This window comes from Microtus oregoni, unplaced genomic scaffold (assembly GCF_018167655.1).
Source record: "Microtus oregoni isolate MIOR12 unplaced genomic scaffold, Mior012 000056F_ref0000123, whole genome shotgun sequence".
NCBI lineage: Eukaryota > Metazoa > Chordata > Mammalia > Rodentia > Cricetidae > Microtus > Microtus oregoni.
The window spans coordinates 6,847,657-6,869,644 of NW_024543832.1; the positions used below are offsets into that span (position 1 = coordinate 6,847,657).

General features: G+C 40.3%; 1 protein-coding gene across 2 annotated transcripts in view; it reads right to left on the reverse strand.

The window, feature by feature from the left end:
• Window positions 1-21,555, reverse strand: part of Itgb8 (integrin subunit beta 8) — a 97,808-nt gene extending 76,253 nt beyond the window's left edge. For both annotated transcript variants that reach the window (XM_041638905.1, XM_041638904.1), the window contains exon 1: window positions 20,533-21,555. In XM_041638905.1, coding sequence (XP_041494839.1) covers window positions 20,533-20,659 — 127 coding nt within the window. In that variant the 5' untranslated portion in view covers window positions 20,660-21,555. The remainder of the gene's footprint in view (window positions 1-20,532) is intronic.
• Window positions 21,556-21,988: the final 433 nt, after the last annotated feature.

A 21,988-nucleotide genomic window follows, 5' to 3' on the forward strand; every position in this document is an offset into this window, starting at 1 on the left:
CTGCACTAGGCCCAATTGCCATCATCATACAAGTGCTAGACTGTGCCAGGTCCCACTGGCCTCATTACAGAAATACATTCTAAATTTGACAGTATGTTCATCACTTTGCTCAAGTACTTACAGGCCTTGCCCTGCCACCATAGACAGAGCCATTAGGACCCCCTGAAGATGCTGACTGTGATAGGGTGGGAACCCTCTTAGGTTCTAAGATCACTGCCCAGTAAATATGGAATGGTCCTTAGATTCAATATTGGAATTTCCTCTTGATGGATTTTTTCTGTGACTAATATGAAATGACCTTCTTTGTCTCTTTTGACTGAATTTAGCTTGAAGTCTATTTTGTTAGATATTAAGACAGCTATACCCGCTGGTTTCTTAGGTCCATTTGATTGGTATATTTTAAAACCAAAGAGAAGTTGAATAAAGGAAACATTCAAGACAAGCCAGAAGATGGAATAGAAGGCTGCCTGCCAAGCCAAGGATGCTAAAGCATGGAGTTGAAAGTGAACAGAAGAGGCCAACACCAACATGTGAAGAATCAAGTGTGTCTGGAGCTGCTTCATAGCTACTGGTGATAGTCATAGGTTGTTAGACAGCTCTTCCACAGTACTTGCTCTTGTACCTTGCTTTTGCACCTGGCGTTTGTTCTTGACTGGTTAATTTCCATTGGGGCTTCTTTTTAAACTTGCCGTTTGTGATTCTTCTTAAACCTACACTTTTTTTCTAAGTCTTTCCACCAAGACGTGACTGTATCTTAACCTTCATATGGCAGAGAACATGGGTGTGGCTTGCCTTCCCTGCCCCCACCTTGTCTTTATTCTCTTCCTGCAGGACAAGCTCCCCCACACAAGATCACCTCCTCTTTCTGCTCAGTGAATGGTTCATTCAAAGGCAAACGGCTATTTCCTAATTACATTTAACAACTGATATTCAGTGATGTGCCTTCAACAATGAGCATTACTCTACTGCCTTTCCCCTTCTGACAACTTCTTTTTTCATGTCTGGCTATTTTCATACCTCTCAGTAGGTTCCACACCTGGAGCCTCCATGAGCTAATAAAACTTTCAGATTCCCCTCCTCAAACATGAACACAAATGTTTTTCCTTCATTTCCCATTTCTTCCCTAAGTTTCTGTTTTGGATTTCCAACATCATGCCGGACATCTATTTAGATCCCTGACACATCCTCAAAATCCACAAGTGTTCCTCTTCTCAGCCAAATGGGTTTTCATTGTTTATTCTGTTTTCTGCTACCAAAATTATAAACTCATAAGGAAAAAAATGTGTGTGCATGTATGTGTGTGCATGCATGCGTGTGTGCATGTGTGTGTGCGTGCGTGCGTGCATGAGAGAGAGAGAAAGAGAGAGAGAGAGAGAGCTTTGTATGTGTTTTTCTGTACATGTATTCCTGTGTGCAGGTGTACAGGCAAGAGATCGTCCTCCTCTGTCCATCTCCACCTTGGTACAAAATAACCTTTCACAGCCTAGACCTCACCATTTCAGCAACTGGTTGACAGATCCTTAGGATCTGCCTGTCTTTGGCCTTCCACCATTGAGCTACAGGTACATGCCACCATGCTTGGCTTTTATATTGGTGCTGGAGGACAGAATTCAGGTGCTGAAACTTGCACTGGAACACTTCATCCACTGGGCTCCATCTCTCCATTCCTTTCTGATATTGTATTTTTTTCCTTCGGTTCTCTGCCATCTCCTCGGGATTTAGAGAAAGACCAGGCAGTCTCTAAACAGTACATATTTGTAGAGTGAGTGGATAAACAGGCATCTTTTCTTCATTGATCAAAATGCCCCGCATGTTTTGCTCTCCCCCTCTCACTTCTTTGACTTGTGTTTATTCCTGTATCATTCATGTAGCTTTTCCCCATCTGCTTCCCCTTTCTCAGTCCTTTTAGGAACTCAGCATACCCATCTTGGAGGAGTTTAGCCTGTCTTGTCTGTTATGTTCTGCACTCCTTCCCAGGACACATATACTAATATTTCCCTCCAGGAACCATCCCTGAGCTTGAGCTCTTTCATATCCCTAACTAAGCCTACTCATTTGCTTAGTTAATCCTCATGTTTCCCATTTTACACACATGTTTCACAGTTCAGACACAGTGAAAGCAACTATGCTCTTGGGGTACAGCATACACAATCTGGATGCATGGTGCTCTCTGATGACTCATTTCATAATAGTCTGGCACATACATGCTGTGCACATGTGTACTGAGAAATGAAAATCCTTAATTTCTTCCATTAACCAGAGCTGCTCACTGTAACACTCAGTTAAAGGGAGGAAAACGAAAACCAAGTCTTAATATTTATAAAGACACTGAGGCTCTGTCTTCTATCAGAACACATTTGCCCTGTATCCTGTCTTCAACTGCAAGGTATCAAGAGGGAAAGGAGTCTTCTGTAAATCCACACCGTTGCCTTATGTCTTCACTTAAATATTCAAGTGCAGCCACTGTGTCTCGCTAAGTCTGCAGCAGCAGCCAGACCCATACACTTCCTGGGTAAGTGATGGTTTATGACTCAGCTTTAATTATGAGTTTGTGAATCAGATAAAATGATAACCCAAAGGCTTTCTCCTCTTAACAAAGAATATTTAAATGAGACCCTTGCCAACAGGAAAGCATATACATACATCTTAAATAGTTTAAAAAGGAGTCAGGATATTAACAACCATGGAATTGGATTAAAACACCTTTTACATGTAGCACATGGAATCAACTTACTTCCCTTTCACCTCATGAGAACTCTGCTAGTATTAGTCAAAGCTGGTTCCTTGGAATGAAGTGGCTAGGGATTTAGCTCACAGAAGACCATCATATCATTAGGGTATAGAGGGAGAGGAGTCCAGTTGAGGATTTTGGAGTAGTAATGGTGTTGATGCATTTCTTCATCTATGAATTTTCTAGTAATACCTGCTACGCGGTGTGTGTGTGGGGGGGGGGGGTATTTTAAAGCTATAGTACTTGCTGTGTAAAGTTTACGGCATCACGGCCAAACCTGACATAAAACGGAATGCTTACAAGAAGCATATCACAAAAAGCACCAGGCAGGGAGCAGTGGCATCAGATAACAGGACCCTGTCACTTCAAATGGAGACAGAGAGGGACAAAGCACACTTCCTTGAGGAAGTTCCTGGCCTCTTTTTACTGCCTGATTGCACATCTATACTGTCTGCTTTCCAACTACAAGCTGCCTGTGAAAAATCACACCCTATTGCTAGGGGTGGGCTAGGATTGATAACACAACAGAAGCAGCCTGTTCAAAGGTGTGAAATGATTCCCCATATCCAAAACCTCATATTTAATCTCTGATTGCTGAGTCCCATAGTTCCTGTTCAACTTCCTCTCAAACCTCAGGTCTTTCAGTTTTTGAACACCAACTGACATCTTTTAGGTTTCAGATCAAATGCTTCTGCTAAAGGTTCCAAACTTATTGGAACATTACAACAAACTCATGTTTGAGTGGGCAATATAGCAGTTACTTGCTCACTATGACAAGGTGATAGATTGTCTCCCCATTTATTCAGACTCATGGGGCCATGCAGATAAAACTGTTTCTTTTTTTACTTCTTTTGGTCTGGAAGACTCTGCTATATTACCAAGTAAATGACACAGAAAATGGAAACTTGGAGTTTATAAGATTCTATATTCCCCAATATAAATCCACACACCTTCAAACACCTGATTTTTGACAAAGAAGCAAAAAATATCAAATGGAAAAAAGAAAGCATATTTAACAAATGGTGCTGGCATAACTGGATATCAACACATAGAAGAATGAAAATAGACCCATAGCTATTACCATGCACAAAACTCAAGTCCAAATGGATCAAAGACCTCAACATAAAGCCAGTCACATTGAACCTTATACAAGAGAAAGTGGAAAGTATACTTGAACACATTGGCACAGGAGACCACTTTCTAAAAATAACCCCAGCAGCACAGACACTGAGGGAAATAATTAATAAATCGGACCTCCTGATACTGAAAAACTTCTGTAAAGCAAAGGACACTGATGTGGGAGTCTTCAATTTGTGTTGATTTCATTGTTTAATAAAGAAACTGCCTTGGCCCTTTGATAGGACAGAAAATTAGGTAGGCGGAGTAAACAGAACAGGATGCTGGGTAGAAGGAAGTGAGGTCAGACATGATGAAGCTCCTGCCCAAGATGGACGTACACTAGAATCTTTCCTGGTAAGACACCACCTTGTGGTGCTACCCAGATTATTAGAAATGGGTTAAGCAAGATATGAGAGTTAGCTAAGAAGAGAATAGATAGAATGGGCCAGGCAGTGTTTAAAAGAATACAGTTTGTGTTGTTATTTCAGGTATAAAGCTAGCCGGTGGCCAGGAGCTGGGAGGTGGAAAGCAGCCCACCGCTCCTTCTACAGGACACAATCAACAAGACAAAACAACAGCCTACAGAATGGGAAAAGATCTTCACTAACCCCACATCAGACAAAGGTCTGATCTCCAAAATATACAAAGAACTCAAGAAATTGGTCATCAAAAGAACAAATAATTCAATTAAAAATAAAGGTGTACAGACCTAAACAGAGAACTGTCAAAAGAATGAATCTAAAATGGCTGAAAGACACTTAAGGAAATGTTCAACATCCTTAGTCATCAGAGAAATGCAAATCAAAACAACTCTGAGATTTCATCTTACACATCTATAAGAATGGCCAAGATCAAAAACACTGATGACAACTTATGCTGGAGAGGTTGTGGGGTAAAAGGAACATTTCTGCATTGTTAGTGGGAATGCATGCTGGTACAGCCCCTTTGGACGTCAGTGTGGTGATTTCTCAGAAAATTAAGAATCGACCTTCCTCAAGAACCAGTAATACCACCTTTGGGTATATATCCAAAGGATGCTTAATCATACCACAAGGACATGTGCTCAACTATGTTTATAGCAGCATTGTTTGTCACAGCCAGAACCTGGAAACAACCTAAATGCCCCTCGACCGAAGAATGGATAAGGAAAATGTGGTACATCAACACAATGGAGTACTACACAGCAGAAAAAAATGATGACATCTTGAATTTTTCAGGGAAATAGATGAAGCTAGAAAACATCATTTTGACTAAAATAACCCAGACCCAGAAAGACAATTATCAAATATACTCACTCATAAGTGTTTTTTAAACATAAAGCAAAGAAAACCAGCCCACAGATCACAATCCCAGAGAACATAGACAACAATGAGGACCCAAAGAGAGACACATACATAGATCTAATATACATGGGTAGTAGAAAAAAACAAGATCTCCTGAGTAAATTGGGAGCATGGGGACCTTGGAAAAAAGTTGAAGGGGAGGGGAGAGGCAGGGATGGGAGCAGAGAAAAATGTAGAATTCAATAAAAATCAATTTAAAAAGATTCTATATTCCCACACTTATATTAACAATGCCTAAAGTTATTTTATCTTTTCATCATGGGCAATCAGAGACATCTTGAACTTTATGACATTTTACTTTGGTATGAAAACAATTCAGAGAGGAAATGGATAAAGGCCTCTTATGACATGAGTTTGCATATGACTGATAAATTCCTTGATTTTGGATTTCTTGACAGTCTCCCAGTTATGATGCTTCATCACCTGTGAAAGTCATTGGCAGTATCCAGGAACCTGGAATTCTATGACCGACTCATTTACACCATTCTGGATGACTTATCAGCATCGTCTAAGTGCTATGAAAGTTAGTATGCACTATCAAAGGTAAAATTATTGTTACCCAGACTCTCACTAGAACAGCCATGCAGAAGAGTGACATTTGGCTAGAGGAAGGCCTCTAAAAAATGAAATACTTCTGCATTTCTTGTGATTTTTCAGGATATTCCATTCCATGTTTGCCAATAAAAATCTTTAATAAAGACTCTCACACAGAGTGATGGTCTATAGGCTCTCTGAGATTATAGCAACTTTATATAATCTGCTGTAAATTGTTGCTAAATGTTCCTTACCGTAGCACAGGAATACCTAGTAACCACAAAAAATCAAGGATGCCTGTGTTCTGCACAGGGGAACTGTGTTGAAAAAAAAAAAGTTAAGCCTAAAAGAATTATAATTTTGTAGTATGAAAGGCAAACTGTTTGTGGCCTCTAGACAATAGTTAAGCTGTCTATCTGTGAGGAAGAATGTGAAGTCCAGGAATAGCTCAGGCCAGACAACCCACCCTGTTCAGTCAGCAGCAGCACTTATCCATTTATTCTTCAAAGCTAAACTCATCTCTGGGATGCAGAATTTCTCTCCAAAGCCCTGGTATGCGCTTTTTCCATGATGTTCATACATTACCTGTAACATAAACGGGGCCTGTTTCCATCCCTCCCGATACCCCACAGCTGGCAAGCCCCAACGAAAATCACACAGAGATCTCTATAAGTTATAAAGCTGATTGGCCCATTAACTCAGGCTACATATTAGCTCTTGTAGCTTATATTACCCATTGTTTTTATCTATGCTAGCCACATGGTTCAGTACCTTTCTCAGCAGGGCAGCTCACATCTTGCTTCTTTGGAGTCTGGGCAGGAGTGGGAGGAATCAACTTTCTCCTTTCCAGAATTCTCCTGTTCTCATTGTATCATTTTTACTTCCTGTCTGGTTTTCCCACCTATACTTCCTGTCTGGACAATCAGTGTTTATTTAAAACATTACTGACAAAATACAGACAATTCTCTCACACCAATTACCCTCTGTCTCACCAAGTCTATCACAGATAATATAATTTGGTCTCAAAGAGCAGTGGACTCTGGTATTGGTGTTGTGCTGGCCTCCAAGAGGACTACATCAGTCTTGAACTGGTACATTGTCATTTAGTAACTTAGCCAGGAAATGCTAGAATTTATCCTCCAGATACCCTACCCTGATTTCAGCAAAGCATATACAACCTTCATCTTCTCCAACAACTCTGCAGTTTCATCAGATGGCACTAAGTCCTGTGTGTTCTTAGTTCTTCACAAAACATCGTATATACAACATTCCATTAACTAATGATGATAACAATATTTAATGCTTATATTTCTATCACCAACTCAGAGGTCTGGTATTGTGACCATATAAACTAGACCTTACATCTGGACTGTCTTTAGGACTGGCTGGGATTAAAATGTCCATTGAAAGGAAACATTTGTTGTTTGTTTGGTTGACATTCTAGCGTTTTATGAGACAAGGACTCACTCTTTAGGCTTGGCCAACCTTGAGCTTGCTATATAGACCTAACTAGCCCTGAATTCATAGGCATATTCCTGCCTCTGCTTTCTGAGTGCTGGGATTAAAGATAAGCACTAACACGCCAGTGAACTGACTTTTAAAATTTAAACTCAGGACTCTTGGGGCTGAAGTCTATCTTGAGTGTTTGGTGGGCTACTTTGTTGTCTTTAGTGTTAACCTTCCAGATGTTTTCCTTGAGTGGTCATCATTTGTACACAGTTTCCGTTTTCAAATTATAATTTTGTTTTAAATTAATTACAAAAAATCAAACTAAATGTATGAAAAGATAGCAGAGAAATACTGTGGAGATATGCCTTGTACTAAAAGAGACTGGCTCCATCTTTTCTCTGCCAACTATAAAGTTTGCTACAATGATTTCTTTGTTTCTAACTAGAACAGCCAGTTCTACAACAATCCCTGCCCATCCTACTACTTTCTTCTATTCTTTGTCCTCCAGCAAACAATGAATACCTTACATGACTAGGCAAAGCCAACCTAGCTTCCTAGCTTCTCTCTAGCAAGCTCTTGGGAAAGGCACCCCTAGCTTGGCACTCTGCAAGGTACATTCGGTGGACCTTGTTTTAGAGAAACTAGAGTTTTTGTCTTTAATTACTTTCATTAAAAATCTCTAAATATTCAAAAGCACCCCCCCCCCGCTCTGTAGGATAGAGGTAATGGCTCATTCTGAAAGAAGTTCCCCTTCTCCCTAGTACTCAATACCTGCCAGAGTTACTGAAAAGTGATACTGAATATACAGTCCTCTCCAATTTCAGGCAAAATGGTCCTTCTGAAAAGATATTTGTCATTTAATTTCAAGGTAAGGACCTTGGAACTAGGCACATAAACACCAATTGGTTGACTACCTTTTGCATCAGCATATGTTGAAATACCACTGTAAATCTAAAGTGTCCGAAGTTATTCAAAACATGAAAATATTCCAGTGTACATTTTCTATACTGGTTGAACTGTGTCTAATGTCCTATCCTTCCATCTTTATTATTATCCTTTCTCCTCACACTCCCAGACTTATACCCATCTAAGACCTTTGACTTAACCTACCCTTCCCCAGCTATTTCTGCCTCATAGTTCATAATTGGGCATGGGATGTATTTGTCAACACTCTAGGCCAATCATACTGCACCAATACTTATTTAGCATGACAGCAGACTCTTTGACAAATTCAGTAATATTTCCCAAGCAAAACAAAATAATAATGAAACACCATGTAAAAAGAGGCAACATTTCTAAACTACTTACAGTAACAATGAGTTACTAAGGTCATTGCTAAGGTCAGAATGAAAGTCTACTTCTTAAAAGCTTATATTCTGTTTTAAAATGAGAAGTTTAAATACATCAAAATGTACCATTCAAAATAAAACATTGTTTAAAGTTATTTTGAGAATTACATACGAGGGGCAGGAAAGTCTGATAACCTGAGTCAATACTTGGGGCCCACATGGTGGAAGGGGAGAGTGGACTTGCTCAAGTGGTCCTCTGACCTGCACACTCACACCCAGGAATAGGTGACTGCACACATATGCATATACACCCACATTAAATAAGTGCAAAAATTCTTTAAATTCAATAAAAATGAAAAATAAACATAAGACCATTATAATTTATTTTGTAATTTTCTTTCAATGATTTTCATTTTAATTCTTAAGTTAATTGGGTGTCTTTAAAAATAACTGAGTGAGATAATTTGAGTATGTCTGTCTTTATGACAGTTTCCTAGCAAGAACTATTCTTGCTGTTGCTGAAAGGTGAATCACTTTAACGAATGTATAAAATCCCACTGGATGCCATGTTTAATTTCACTAGTTTTGTTTAGCTGTAAATTCTGCTGATGTCCTGTCTGTGCGCATCAAAATAAGGTGACATCAATGCTGATTTTTGAAGTAAAAAATAGTCCTTCTATTCCATGTTAAAAAAAAAAGTAGTATAGCATTTACTACATATTCATTTCCTTATTGATATTAACTATATGCAGCTGGATAATTTAGCTTATTCATGTGAGTGAAAAGATCTTTTTGATGTTTTAAATTAATAACAGAAAATAAAATGTAAAACTCATTTAAGAATATTCATGGCTCAGACATAGTATTTGCAAAGGGTAGAACTCAGTTCACATCTTGAAGTTTACTGAACATAGGAAAACATAAAAGCCCTTTGATGGGAAGGAGTTCTTCTGCACTTTACTCTGCTGCTATTCTCGTCCACCCCACTCTCCAGTAATAGTTAAACCATTAGCCAAGTCTGCTGTGACTTTTCAAGGCCAAGGCCAGAGTACAAATAGCAATGGGCATAATACGGCCAAGTATTTAATACTTGCAAACTAGAAGAAGAAATAATTAAATCAAAGAAGTTCATTGTGGTTTGGATTTAAAATGTTCTTTTAAGACTCACGTGTTAAAGGCTTGGTCCTTAAAGCAACAATTCAGAGGTGAGAGTCTGAGTAATGATTGGCTCATGAGGATGCTAATCTTATTAATGGGCTAATCCATTGAAGTACTTGAAGGAAGTAGGTCACATGCCCTTGCAGAAAAGTAGATCTTGTTCTTGTCCCTGTTCAAAAGCATGTCCTCTCTTCCCCTCTCACCCTGCAACATGGCAACTATGAGGTGAGCACACTCCCTGCTGTAGATTTTCACTATGATATGCATGCCTGCTATGATAGCATGCCTCAGCTGTCTAAAGAGTTGAAGACAGCCAACTCCCAATTCAAACCTCTGGAGACTTAAGGCAAATTGCATCTTTCCTCCTTGCAGTTTATTGCTCCAAGGTGTTTTATCAAAGTGATCAAAGTTGAGATGGAATTTTGTCTTCTGGTTGGAAACTTGGCAGTGTATGCAGTTCTTAAACCTCCAGTCCAGGATCCATCTTTTTCCCTCCGAGCCCTATAATCATTCTGCAATACAAAGAGGCAGCCATTTTTCTGCATGGAAACAGCAGCCTGTGTGTCTAAGTTCTGTGTGGTTCCTCTGGCAGTAGTCACACGTGTTTATGTTTGTCTTGAGCTTGGCACAGAAGAAGTTACCCACAGAAAGAAGGTCTGGAAAGCAGCTTGTGGGTATTAGGTCAAGATTTTAGAAATAATCTAGAAGTGACTGATAGACAGAAGGACACACTCCATGCCTGCTTGGAGAGTAACCAGAAGAGGATAGAATTAGGTCTCAGAAGGTCAGGGAGGAACTCTGCTACCCTGTAGATGGCAGTCTATGATGGTAATTCAGAGTGCTGAGTCAAAATCAGTTTTAAATTCTGTTTCTACAACTTATCAACTAAGAACTTCCAGACGTTATTCAGTAACTTCCCCCAGCTCAGAGAACTGAAACCTTAAGGAGATAGTACATTTTCACATCACATGCATAGGAGGCCTCCTGACCTGTAGAAATCCTTCACAAATCTTAATTATTCATACCTTTCTTTTTAAGTCAGGGTTTCTCTGTAGCTTTGGAGCCTGTCCTGGAACTAGGTCTTGTAGACCAGACTGGCCTCAGACTCAAAGAGATTTTGCCTGCCTCTGCTTCCCAAGTGCTGGGATTAAAGGCCTGCACCACTATCACCTGGCTATTCTTACCTTTAACTCTAAAGCTCAGTGTAGTGCTTAATAAAAGCCCACAGAATAGTCAAGTAGATGAGACTCCTTGTGTATTTACTACTTTTTGTACTCATCTTACCCACCATTCGAAGAGAGAAATTATTAAGGAAGAGCAAACTTAAGTAAAGAGTCAAAAACACAGAGTCTTGGCTTTTGGTATTGGTAGAGATCTGCCCCAAAGGCCCAGAGACTGCTCTCTGTGGCGGACTGGGAATGCAGAACAAGCAGCCCCACTTGTAGAAGAAACTGTTATTCTGTAGGTTTATGTAAGGGTTGGAGCTGAGTAGGAATCAGTTGTGCGGCATCCTTACTTCAAAACTACTCAGTATTCTTACATTATTCAATGTGATTTATTCCAAATGAATTACTGGACCTACTGTGTGCTGTGCCCTGGCTACAGAATCAGTAGGCACAGTGTATCTTGTCAAGGAGGTCATGGGTAGGGCTGGAGGTGGGACATAAACAAAGCAGAGGACATTGTACTTCTGGTCTTCTGAGGGAGATCTGTATGCCACCCAGCTGAGGAGCCCAAGGCAATGAAAAGCCATGGTAGATTCTGAGTAGAAGATGTCTACCAAGGTCATAAAGAACAAGACCGCTCAGAAACCCTTGTAGTGAAGACCCATCTAGGCTGGCTCTACCTACCGAGGAAGGTGGGGCCACATTTCAAAGATTATTATGGATGAAATTCTCCATGTTGAGAAATGTGGGATCTACACTGTCATTTAATAATTTTTTCAATATCAATCTTCATTTTATTTTTATCTTATCTAATATTAACCTCTTATCTTTTGCCTCATTCATTTATTCAAAATGTTTTTTTTCCAAAAAAAGTCCTATTATCATTATCAACATCCTAACATATCTTCCCTTTCACATTTTCCCCAAGAAGTTAAACTGCAGAATCTTTAGAAAAAAAAATCAAAAAAACTTAATGTTACAGAATAAGAAAAGGTTACGTATGTGTGCAGAACAGCAGTGTACTCTAGAAACATCTCTCTCTCCTCTCTCTTCTCTCTCTCCTCTCCTCTCTCTCCTCTCTCTTCTCTCTCTCCTCTCTCCTTTCTCCTCTATCTCCTCTATCTCTTCTCTCTCTTTTCTCTCTCCTTTCTCTCCTCTCTCTTCTCTATCTCTTCTCTCTCTCCTATCTCTCCTCCCTCTCTCTCGCTCTCCTCTCTCTCCTCTCTCTTCTCTCTCTCCTCTCTTTTTCTCTCTCTCTCTTCTCTCTCCTCTCTCTCTTCTCTTTCTCCTCTCTCTCTTCTCTCTCTCTCTTCTCTCTCCTCTCTCTCTCTTCTCTTTCTCCTCTCTCTCTTCTCTCTCTTCTCTCTCTCCTCTCTCTCTTCTCTCTCTCCTCTCTTTCTTCTCTCTCTCTCCTCTCTCTTCTCCTCTCTCCTCTCTCTCGCTCTCCTCTCTCTCCTCTCTCCTCTCTCTCTATCTCTTCTCTCTCCTCTTCTCTCTCTTCTCTCTCCTCTCTATCCCTGTCTCCTCTCTTCTCTCTCTTCTCTCTCTCTCTCCTCTCTCTCTCTCTCCTCTCTCCTCTGTCTCTCTCCTCTCTTCTCTCTCTCTCCTCTCTCTTTCCTCTTTCTCTCTTTCTCTCTCTCTCTTCTCTCTCTGTCCTCTCTCTCCTCTCTCTCTTTTCTCCTCTCTCTCTCTCTCTCTCTCTCTCTCTCTCTCTCTCTCTCTCTCTCTCTCATACGCATACATACTTGGAGTTTTCTTCCTCAGTTGAAAAGCAAGTCTAATGAAGCAGGCTGTTATTCTACTCTGTGTTCACAGAACAGGACCCTGGTTCTCTCAGCTTTGAAGCTGTCTGAAGAGAGTAAGCACATGTGCCTTGAGCCCCACATACACTTAAATGCCAGGCTCTAAGGGACCCATCTTGCCAGATCTGAAGAATTGATGAAAATCATTATTTTCAATGGGATGTCCAAGTTAGTGAATATGCATAGAGTAAAAAAAAATGATATGAATATACATGACATGTGACTTCAGCAGCGCTAACACATCGTCTGTGCATATACAACATGACATATGACTTTAGCAGCTCTAACACACTGTCTGTAAGCAGTGTAAAGCATGATCAAGTCTGAGTTAGTCAATAATCTGACCATGTCATAGATTTTCCCTGTAAATACTTTTGTTGGACCCGAGATGCTCATTCTTTTCCTTCCCCCAATAGCAAATCTTACACATTAACGACACCCTGGAAAGCAAAGGGACCACAAGGAAGCTGACTTTACCACAGGGTGTTCCCAACTAAGTCACCTGTTTTCTCTTCCTTAATCTCTCATACACAAGAAACCTTTCCACAGTGAGGTGTACTTGAGGCAAACTGGGAATAACTGGGAACTTCCCTAGGATGCATATTTTGAAGATACTATGATTCTAAGATCAAAGACCTCTTGCTGTGATTACTCTGCACACACAGCAGTGTCCTACCTTACCCACCAGGTGGGGCACGTGGGATAGACATGGCTGTATAACATCCTTCTTAAGAAATTGTAAAGCCATGTAAAGGAATTCAAATCCTGGTTCTCCTCATACTGGCTGTGTGTTGTGTTGTATACATTGTTCATCCCTTCCTGTGTCAATTCTCCTTTCAAAAGTAGGGATTATAAACACACTTTTCTTACACAGTGTGTTTTGAAGATAAAGTGAATGCATTGAATCACTTAGAAAAACATATGGCAGAGAATGGGAGCTCAAATGCAAGCATATATTTTTGTTTTGTTTGAGACAGGGTTTCTTTGCATAGCCTGGAACTCTGTCTGTAGCCCAGGGGCTACAGGCATTGAACTCACAGAGATCTGTCTGTCTCTGCCTCCCAAGTGTTGGAATTAAAGGTGTGCCACCACTGCCTGATGACAAACTTTAAGATATCATTTGTAAATATTTTAATTGGGTAGCCTTTAAGTTCTTTACTTAATATGTAGCTTCATACAGTCAAATAAATTATGATAAAATGTTTTTTCCAATAGTTTATTTTATGATACAGTTAGTATGTAATTCAGAGAATGTGTTATAAAACTGAAGATCCTTCTCAGAACCTCATAGCTGTCTGCTGACAACACTTGACAGGCATCAACTTGCACAACAACAAAAGCTAGAATTTTGAGAACAAGAAGGATTGGGCAAATACAGGAACATTGGGGAGAAGTTGTTCAGTTATTTCAGTGAATTCACAAAAAGATGATATCCTCAGGTCAGTTTGGCAAGGTAAGAGTTTTTATAGCAGTTATTATAGAGTTATCAGGACAGGAACAGAGAAGCTGTGCAGTGATCATAGATGCCACAGAACAGGCACAATCAGGGAAGATGGTGTGTGGGCATCTCTTCTTGGAAAGCCCAGACAAAGACTCACCAAACGCCAAAAGTTTACTGAATTGTACGAAAACTAGCTGATGTTTATAAAACTTATTTGTTAAAGTTTAAAATGCTTAGATCAAAACAAAACCTTCCACTTCAGTAGTCCATAAAAGGACACAGGGAGCTTCTCTGTGAGCCAACTGAGAAATTTAACAACAGACTGTTTATACCTAGCTATACCAGATTCAACCAGTAGAAGTCTAAAAATCTGTAAATACAAAGAACAGAGACTAGATTATCTCACATGTTGTCTTCTGCAAAGTCTTATTTAAAATAGCAGTATGTAAAAATTGGAAAGTTAATATAGTGTTTTACATTATAATATGCTGAATTCTCATAAAATGTCCAATGGAGTGGAAACTTTCATACTTATCTTGATTGCCTCTCCTAATCTTATTTGAAAGCTTTCCTTTCTTTCATGAACTGTATCTGTTGACTGTTCTTGGCTTATTTCAATGCCGACTAATTTACTTTTCAGTTTATAATGAAGATATAATTAGCTTAGAAAACATATATAGTCACACGTAAATAATGTCTTTCAAATTTGGAATACATCTAAAAATTATCAGCTGACAATGTATTCTAAAAAAATATCTGCTCCATGGTCAGTTTTCCTTACTTTTAAGATTCTCCATATGACTCTATGGGCTTTATAGTTCTCCAAAATAAGAAATCAGGCTATGGGAGTGATTCAGTTTAGTCATAGTACCCCTTCCCTAAACAGGAAATTGTATAACCTAGGACAGATTGTTTTCCCATTTTTACAAATGTTGAATAACCTTTTTCTCTGGAAGAAGGTCACTGTTTTCTATTAAATATATTAGAACTTGACATTGAAGTACGTCTATTTGTTACACAAAGAGAAATCTTGTCTTGAGATAAACAAGAACTCACTGGAGACTCAATCTAGAAGAAGCATATTTCTGCTCTACTATTTTGACTCATTTGCAGTATGTGCAGATACATGCATACATATATCCATGTGTGTGTGCATGTGTACGTGTACGTGTGTGTGTGTGTGTGTGTGTGTGTGTGTGTGTGTGTGTATGGACGATGTTTTTCAGGAAAAAAGCAAAATGCTTCCCATCATGAGCAGTAATCTAGTTGGGGGACCGGACAGAGATAAGGACAACAAACAAACTGATGCATAAATAACACAGGGTACTAAGAACTATAGAAGTAAAAGATGTAGGATGCAGGATTACACAGGGTCCATAAAAATCGCAGAAGTACTCTCTCTGATAGGGTGACGTTCACTAGACACTGAGAAGATAGGGGGTGAAAAAGTAGTAATCCTGCTCAGGCAGGAGCGTTCCAGTGACAGGGCATAGAGCAAGGGAATAGAACCATGCTTTGTGCCTCCACAAACAGTAAGAATCAGTGTTTCTTGAATCAAATCTGAGAAGAACAGATAGATGGTCAGTTCTTATAGAGTCGAAAACTAAAACCTGGCCTTTAATTCAAGACAGATAAAATCTATGTAGAGTTGCATATGATGAGTGACAGGAGCTGACTGACATGTGTCTATGCAACAGAGGTATAATGCATGTGAAGAGGAAAAGATGTGCTAGACTCCCCATGTGTGAGACAAGGAAAGGTTGTATAAACCATAGTGATGCAATAGAGTTTGTAATGGACTGGGCAAAGATCTGTTCTGTCTTGTAATGTTAAAGTCCATTACAAAAATAGACAATCAAGGATGCTACTAAGTGTTAGTCTGAACTCCCAAGAATCTGGCTCACCACTGACTGAATTAAGAGAACATGAAAAGAACAAGTTTGGAGAAAATTAGGTATTCTTTTTTTGAATATGTAAGAATCAATTTGTCTTTAGACAAATTGGATGTTGTTGCTGTCTCCTCCAGAGATCCAATAAGAAGTCAAGACTGGAAATAGACATCTGGATGGTGTCATCATAGAAACATAATATAAAATACCAGAGCTGAATCAATTCACTTGGGATCCCTGTATTGTTAAGCAAAATGAGGACAGAATTCTGGAGCCACTACTACTTTGAAGGTCTTAGAATAAGTAAGAATCAAAATTAGAGATTGAGGAATGAGATTAAGCCAGGAGATCATAGGTCTAAAAAGCCAACTTGTGGGTGGACAGCATCACCTTCTTAATTGATGATAGGCCTAGCAGGGTTAGATATCAGATTTGACAACTGAACTGCTGTGGGAAATCCTTCTGTATATGTGTTTCTTTTATTGGTTAATGAATAAAGCTGCTTTTGGCCAAAGGCTTAACAGAATATAGCCAGGCTGGAAAAGATATATATAGGGAGAGTAGACAGAGTCAGGGATATGCCATGTAGCCACCACAGGAGACAGATGCACCAGAACCTTGCTGGTAAACCAGAAGCCTCATGGTAAAATATAAAATAATAGAAGTGGGTTAATTTAAGGTGTAAGAACTTGCTAGGAATACACTAGAGTCATTGGCCAAACAGTGTTGTAATTAATAGTTTCTGCAAAAAAAAAATAATTAAGAAATATAGGTTAATAGATAGTCATCTCTAATAGTCAAGCTTCTAGTATGTTAGTTAGGCTTTCTAAATGTATAGAGATATATTTCAGATGGATAATTATTCTTCAAACCTTTCAAATACCTTCAGAATATAGCATTTAAAATGTTTTAAGAACTTAGGACTTTTCATGACAAAGACACATCTGTTCCTGGCAGCACCAATCTCCTTAGGGAGTGTGCTAGACAATTGGGCAAGACACTGCTCCTGCCTGGACTTCTTGAAGTTATGCTGTATTAACTGGACATGCAGGACCCACAGAAAAATGACTGCTGAACTTGCCTAAAAGTTAGATGATCCTTCAGGGTTCCTGCTTCATGAAAGAGTCTGCCAGACATTCTGCAGGACACAGAAGGAAGCATCTGACGGACTTTGCCTTTACAAGACAGAACAGATCTTCAAATTTCCTGCTTCATGCAAAAGTCTGCTGAATACTAGCTTCCTAAAATTTTGCTGGTAGACTACAACCTTGTGGTGATATACACATAATGGAGATGGGTTAATTTATGATATAAGAGCTAGCTAAAAATGTGGATAAGCTATTGGCCAAACAGTATTGCAAATAATATAGTTTCTGTGTGATTATTTCAGGTCTGAGTGACCAGGAACAAACAAACAACCTCCAACAACCCTGGGCAGCTCCCAGATCTTAGTTTAGCAGAGCCACAACATGATGAATACAGCCTTCCCACAAAGGCTCAATATGATGAGAGGAGGCTTTGGAGAAAACAAGCATGACAACTCTTTCAACATAAGGGAAAATTTTGAAATCCTATCAGCTACTTGTTTTCACACATAAGATAATCATAGATGACTTTTAAATAGACCCCAAAGTATCTCTGTTGCCTAAAGATAGAATTAATATGAACACATTTTATGGAAGTGAGATAAAAGACTGGACTTTTTCCAAATGAAGCCATGGTTCCCATAAATAGTTTTTTGCTCCAAATTAGTTAAAGAATTTTAGGGACTAATGGGATGAATCAGTGGTTATCAAGCTTGCACTGCAAGCTTTCAGGTCCTGAGAAGTCCACATACAAATGTCTAGTTGGTATGTTGACCTGTTTGTAATTCCAATCTCAGAAGACGGAGACAAAATCCCCAGAAACAAGCTGGCTAGCAAGACTAGCGTTTTCAGTGAATTCTTGGTTTGGTTGAGAGGTTCTGCTTCAATATCTAAGGTAAGATAGCTACTTAGGATGGTTCCAACATCAATAACTGGCTTCCATATGCATGCGCGCCCACATGCATTCATACCCACACATATGTGCACTCCACACATGCAAAAACATGGCTGTGCATCTGTGCATGTACATACACACACACACACACACAAACCTGGGGGTGGGGAAATTCCTAGGATATTTGATATGATTAATCTGTTTGGGGGAAAGTCACACTGCTGTCACAAAGCCGTGCTCATTCTTTTGGTTGATTGTAATGGAAAAGAACAAGCACTTGATAGCTCAAGAAACAGAAGATCAAATCTCATTACAATAATAGTTACTGCTTGATAAAGAAATTATGACTTTTGAAGTGTGCCATCTTTCTATTGCTATGTCATTGAGTAACAGATTATTTTTAATCTTTTAAAATCATCAAATATAGAAATAAAGTGTTGCTATGATAACTATTCAAATATTAACTAATTTTTGTATCTAGCGAAAAACCATTAGTAACCAGTTTTTTAGTGTTGGTTGATAACTCTGTCTTCAATTTTCATTAGTTTCTTTGAGGAAACATAAAAGAAACTGGAATAATATTTCCTAAGTAAGAAATTTTTGTATCTCATTCATAACATGCCCCACCTACTGTATTCAGCCACCCTCACTTCCCTCTGCTCACAATACTAAAAGTCTAAAGCATTTGTATAAATTGTACTTTAAAAATTGAAGCCAAAGTGATGGATGTGTTTCTTATGTAGCTTTCAGTCTTCTAAGTATGACTTTATTGCCCTCAACATTTTTTTGGTGTAAACTACTGGACATGGGGAAAAGATTTCTTTTGTAACTGATACTTAAATTTCTATTCTGCTTTAAGCATTCAATTTGTACAGTAGAGACCTGTAATTTAAGACTTGTAGATGTATCACAAAGTACAGATGTTTATACTGATCTCTAATTTGCTGAAAGGCACTGACTGTAATTTAAATTTTTTTCATGTTTTTAACTACTATGCAAGTCAATATATATCAGAAGCCTTTGTATATTGACAGAGACTGGGAAAACGGATGCCTTGTTTTGATTTCAAATTAGCATTCACTTTTCAGATCAGCAGGTGCAAGGCAGCCCATTCATAATACTTGCTTCAGATCAATAATAGCCACTGGATGGAAATATCTTGCTATTATATGGGAACCTGATTTATCTTTACAAGTACAATGAACTTTTTAAAACTCTATTATTAGCTAATGTTAAAGGTGAGACTTTCTTTGGAACAAAATAAATTCTGTTGGCACAAGTTTCGGTCATTTTGCTAGTGTGACTGTTTACCAACTCTAGTTAGAGAACACTTTAGTAAACTGACGTCTGATGATATTGTGATCAGTGGAAAATCTGCTGTGGCAAGCACATGTTCCACTCAATGGACACTTGATAGTGAGTGTGATTCTTTCCTTTGCATTAAGTTTCACTTATTTTGAAATCAATAACTCTCAAAATAACCACAAGATAAAAATTGACTCTAACTAACACTGTTTCAGATATCTAGGCAAATCTCACCCAAAACAAGTGTTGCTCAACTATATATGCAATATTCAAAGAAGTTATCTGAATTTTTCCATTATAAACTTTTACATATAAGCTTTACCTTTAATTAACTTCCGGCAGAATGCCAGCACATCAATTCAAAGTACAGGTATAAAATTTAGTTTTACAACAGAATTGTGCCTATTAATTAAAACTGTTTTCAGTAGTAGTAGTCTTTAGTAAAATTTAAGGGATTAGTGACAAGAAAAGTGAAAAGAAAACTTAAAGTATGGCAATGTTGGCTCCATTTTTAAAAATAAATATTTGACTTCTATGTTACTGTTTGACCTGTAGACTGGTAATTGTTATTATTGCTCATTTTGTTTCATGGCTCACTAAGACTATAAGGCCAGCAAGCTGAAGTCCCAAACTCCTTCTGATGCGGTATTTGATGAAAACTATCCTTTGTTACTTAGGAAGGCAGTTTTACAGTAAAGTTTATAGAGAGGCGACCAATCAGTATCAAAGACTGAACTTAGGGAGGCATCAATTAGCCACAAAAGATTATCAAAAACAGTGTTCTTCTCCCACCCCACCCCTTCCAGTGGCTTAAAGCATAAATAGATACTTCTCAAGGGCATTTCATTCATCCAGGCTGAATGGTTATGGTAGAAGAAACTTGTATGTTGTTGTTATTTCATAGACCAATACAAGGAAGATTCCATCTTATTATTAATCATCTTAGCCACAGCCTTGATTCAAATGTCATTAGTGAATTTTCCTCCTGCCCCCAGTGAAAAGAAGGGGAACACAGTCTATACAGTGATATTCTCAGGAAATATTGGAACCCCCAAATTGGCTTCTTTAAGTACAACCGTCTCTTTCCCAAATTTTAACTCAAAAACTACTTTTCCAACCATGGACTATTGCTGTCACTCCAGGATGGCAATGTTTGACACCTGGCTTGTCTATGGAGGACTGGGCCACACACCTGTCCTTCTTAAGACTCAGGACTGAGGAGAACCAACATCCGCCACTTACCTGTCAGGGATGTCCAGGCCAGAAGCTCTCAATGCCAGCCCAAGACGTTGGAAGAAGAGAAGAAAACAAAGCAAAATAACTTACCGCTTTGGTCCAGTCCAATAACAAGTGAAAACAGCCAGGCCGCCCGGAGAACCAAGACAGGACCTCGCTGGCAGTTGTGCAGGCAGCGCAGTGCAGCAGTCAGAAAAGCAAGGGCCGAGCCGCACATAATGCAAAGCAGCCCGCCCCGCGCCGGCTGCCTGGCCGCTTCCTGACGCGCGCTCGCGACTTGGGGGCGCACCTTAGGGCCCGCGGGCCCAGAATCCCTAGAACCTTTTCCGAAGGCCGGTCTGACCCACCCAGGGGCGCTGAGTAGTCGGTACAGGTCCGCGGGCCTGAGCAGCTCTCTGCACCTCAGGGCCCCTGCGGCCCTCCCATCTCCGCACAGCGGGCCCCGCGGGTCTCAACCAAAAGCGCCTCCTCGGACAGCCGATGGCCCGAGGCGGCGAAGCGAGTAAGGTCTCCACAGTCGGCTCCGGACAAAGAAAAGACCTTTTGTTTCTCTCCAGCGGATGGGGCTCTGCTGCATAAATCAGCTTAGCAAAGAGCCAAACACAATCAAACCCAAACAAAGCCCGAGGCTGGGGGGAAAACCACCCTAATGTAATTCACAGGGTGATGCTGCATTAGTGGGAGGGGACGGCTAGAAGGCCAAGGGGGTGGGGGGAGTTGCTGGCGCATCTGTTGGTGTGAGCTTCTTCCACAGGTGGGCAGGGAGGCCAACTCCACTTAGGCTCAGCAAGCCAAGGGCGTCAGCGTTCCGATTGGCGGGAGAGGAGGCTCGGGTGCCAGCAGCTGGGGGAATGGCTCCGCGAGTGCCCTAGAAGCCCCGGTCTGTGCCCGCAGGCACCAAGCCACTGCCTACCCGGCTGGGAGGAAAGGTTCCGCTTCGCCTTGCTCGGAGGGAGTTGTGTACCCTTGTCCTTTTGGGCTGAGACGGCTCAGGCGTCTGGCCTCCCAGAACAGCTGATGCTCTCTGGGCTGTACCCGTTGAGAATGAGAGGGAGGCGAGGCAGACTATGAGCAGGGATGGGGTGCTCTAGTTCTGTGGGTCCCCCCATGAGGGGGCCTCCAAGAATTCGGGTGACTGGGTGTGCTCAGAGCTGAGAGTTGCTAGGAAACCGCCCCCACGCTACAGTGTTCCTTGCTTTGGTAGACAGCAAGCGCCGCAGCGGCCCAGGGCAGCAGCAGCAACAGCTCCAGCTCCGTAGCGTGGGCGGGACATTGGTGAGGCATGAAGTCACTGCGGCCCACACTCGCTCTTTGTTTTGCTCACTCCAGCTTTTTTTCCCCCTCGAATCTGATAACTGCCATTCCCATCATTCTAAGGAATTCCTGGTGCGTAGGGGCGCAACAGGAATCGCACTGAGTCCTCTTTTCCTTCATTGCCCTGAATTCTTGAACCCCAACGCTAGCATAACGGTGCAGTGAGAGACTTTGCTCAGTCAGAATGGCAGCTGTGAACCCCAACATTTCATCCTCGCACTGCGTACTTCCT